The sequence below is a fragment of the Myotis davidii genome, unplaced genomic scaffold (assembly GCF_000327345.1).
Source record: "Myotis davidii unplaced genomic scaffold, ASM32734v1 scaffold198, whole genome shotgun sequence".
In the NCBI taxonomy this organism is placed as follows: Eukaryota; Metazoa; Chordata; class Mammalia; order Chiroptera; family Vespertilionidae; genus Myotis; species Myotis davidii.
In genome coordinates this window covers 1058721-1060100 of record NW_006291485.1, presented here as the reverse complement: position 1 = coordinate 1060100, position 1380 = coordinate 1058721, and the positions used below count along the sequence as shown (strand labels likewise).

The window sequence follows — 1380 nt, the reverse complement described above, 5'->3', positions numbered from 1 at the left end:
GGGGGGGGGGTGAGGGATGGCACCATATCTGACCTGTGACCAAGAAGGTACAGGACAGGGCACCCTACTTGTGCTCTGTGAGCCCGGGGCAGTATTGCCCGTCCCCCCTCCCCGCCGCCCCCCAGGGCCTCAGTATCCACACTGTGAAAGAAAGGAGTGGTGGGAAAGGAAACAATGAGATCCGATCAAAACATCCCTCATTGCTCTGCTCTGGGTGGGCATTTTCCTAGATTCTCACCTCTCATTCTCCAAGGCAGCCCCCTCCCCAAGGCCACACCCCGCCCAGGGTCTGCTGTCAGGAGGCCTAGCGGCTCCCCTTGGTCCCAGGGAGCAGAGCAGGTAAACAAGTGGGGGATCGTAGTGCAGACAAGTCTGGGCCCTGGCTCCCCTGAGCCCCTGGCTGGGCTCCCAGGGCGGGTTGGGGAGCAGCTAGGCTTTTGTCTGGGTTTTCAAAAGCAGAGGACACTGGGTGTCACATTCCGAGGAGGGCAGGAGGCGGGGGCTCCCACCCCGCTGAGGGTGTGGTGGGTCACGGGTGAATCCCTGGAGGAAAGTTGTATGTTCAGAAAACACACCCAGTGGGAAGGGCAGGGGGAGCTGGACTGGCCAGGCCTACCGAGTCCAGGTCCCCTGCCCCATGGGGACCTGACCCAGAGCAGGATAACTGCTGTACCCCCCCACACACACAGTGAGCAGGCTGCCGGGACCCCAGACACCTGCTTCCCACTCCCTGCCCCGGCAAACACACAGTACAACCTCCCGGCGCCCACCTGTGGGAGTGGGGGCGTGGGGCCACCCCGACGCCAGAAAGCAGGACTCTATGAAATGACCGTGCACACTCACTCAGCACCTGCTTGTGCAAGAACCCTGGCCCAGGAACTCTCCGCCTCACCCTCCACAGACCCAGGCCACCCATTCCATTGCAGGCAGGGGTCAGTGCCCTCTTGGCTACACCATCTGGGGCCCTATGTAGGGGGCACTTTCCCGGAGGGGATCAACTCCATGCTCCCCTGTCGGAAGGCACCTGGACCTCCAGTCTCACACACCCCAGACCGGAAGCCTGGAGAGAAGGCCCCTCCCTCCAGTGGTAACTCGGGACAACATCTGGCTGCCGACCCCCCAACCCCCCAGGCCCCGGCCTTAACAGGGGCTCTAGACAGCACTCGAGGCCGGTGGGGAGGACAGCCAGACGGAGGGAGGATTGACCCGTGGGCGCGTCCAGGGCGCAGCGAGCAGCGAGCTCAGGCTGGGGAGTGAGGGGATGAGGGTGGGGAGGGTGAGCTCAAGGCCTGACCTGTGCAATGGGGAGGGGTCGCTCCATCACCCCAGGGGGCCCACTCAGGAGCCCACAGGTGGCCGAGGCTAGCCCAGGAGGTGCGG

At 64.1% G+C, this 1380-nt stretch overlaps 2 protein-coding genes across 2 annotated transcripts in view; one reads left to right on the top strand and one right to left on the bottom strand.

Moving 5' to 3' along the window:
* PALM (paralemmin) overlaps window positions 1-931 on the bottom strand; it is a 45248-nt gene extending 44317 nt beyond the window's left edge. The window contains exon 1 of the mRNA XM_015564620.1: window positions 771-931. Coding sequence (XP_015420106.1) covers window positions 771-916 — 146 coding nt within the window. The 5' untranslated portion in view covers window positions 917-931. The remainder of the gene's footprint in view (window positions 1-770) is intronic.
* A 64-nt stretch (window positions 932-995) lies between these two features.
* Window positions 996-1380, top strand: part of PRSS57 (protease, serine 57) — a 31349-nt gene continuing 30964 nt past the window's right edge. The window contains exon 1 of the mRNA XM_006764780.2: window positions 996-1087. Coding sequence (XP_006764843.1) covers window positions 1003-1087 — 85 coding nt within the window. The 5' untranslated portion in view covers window positions 996-1002. The remainder of the gene's footprint in view (window positions 1088-1380) is intronic.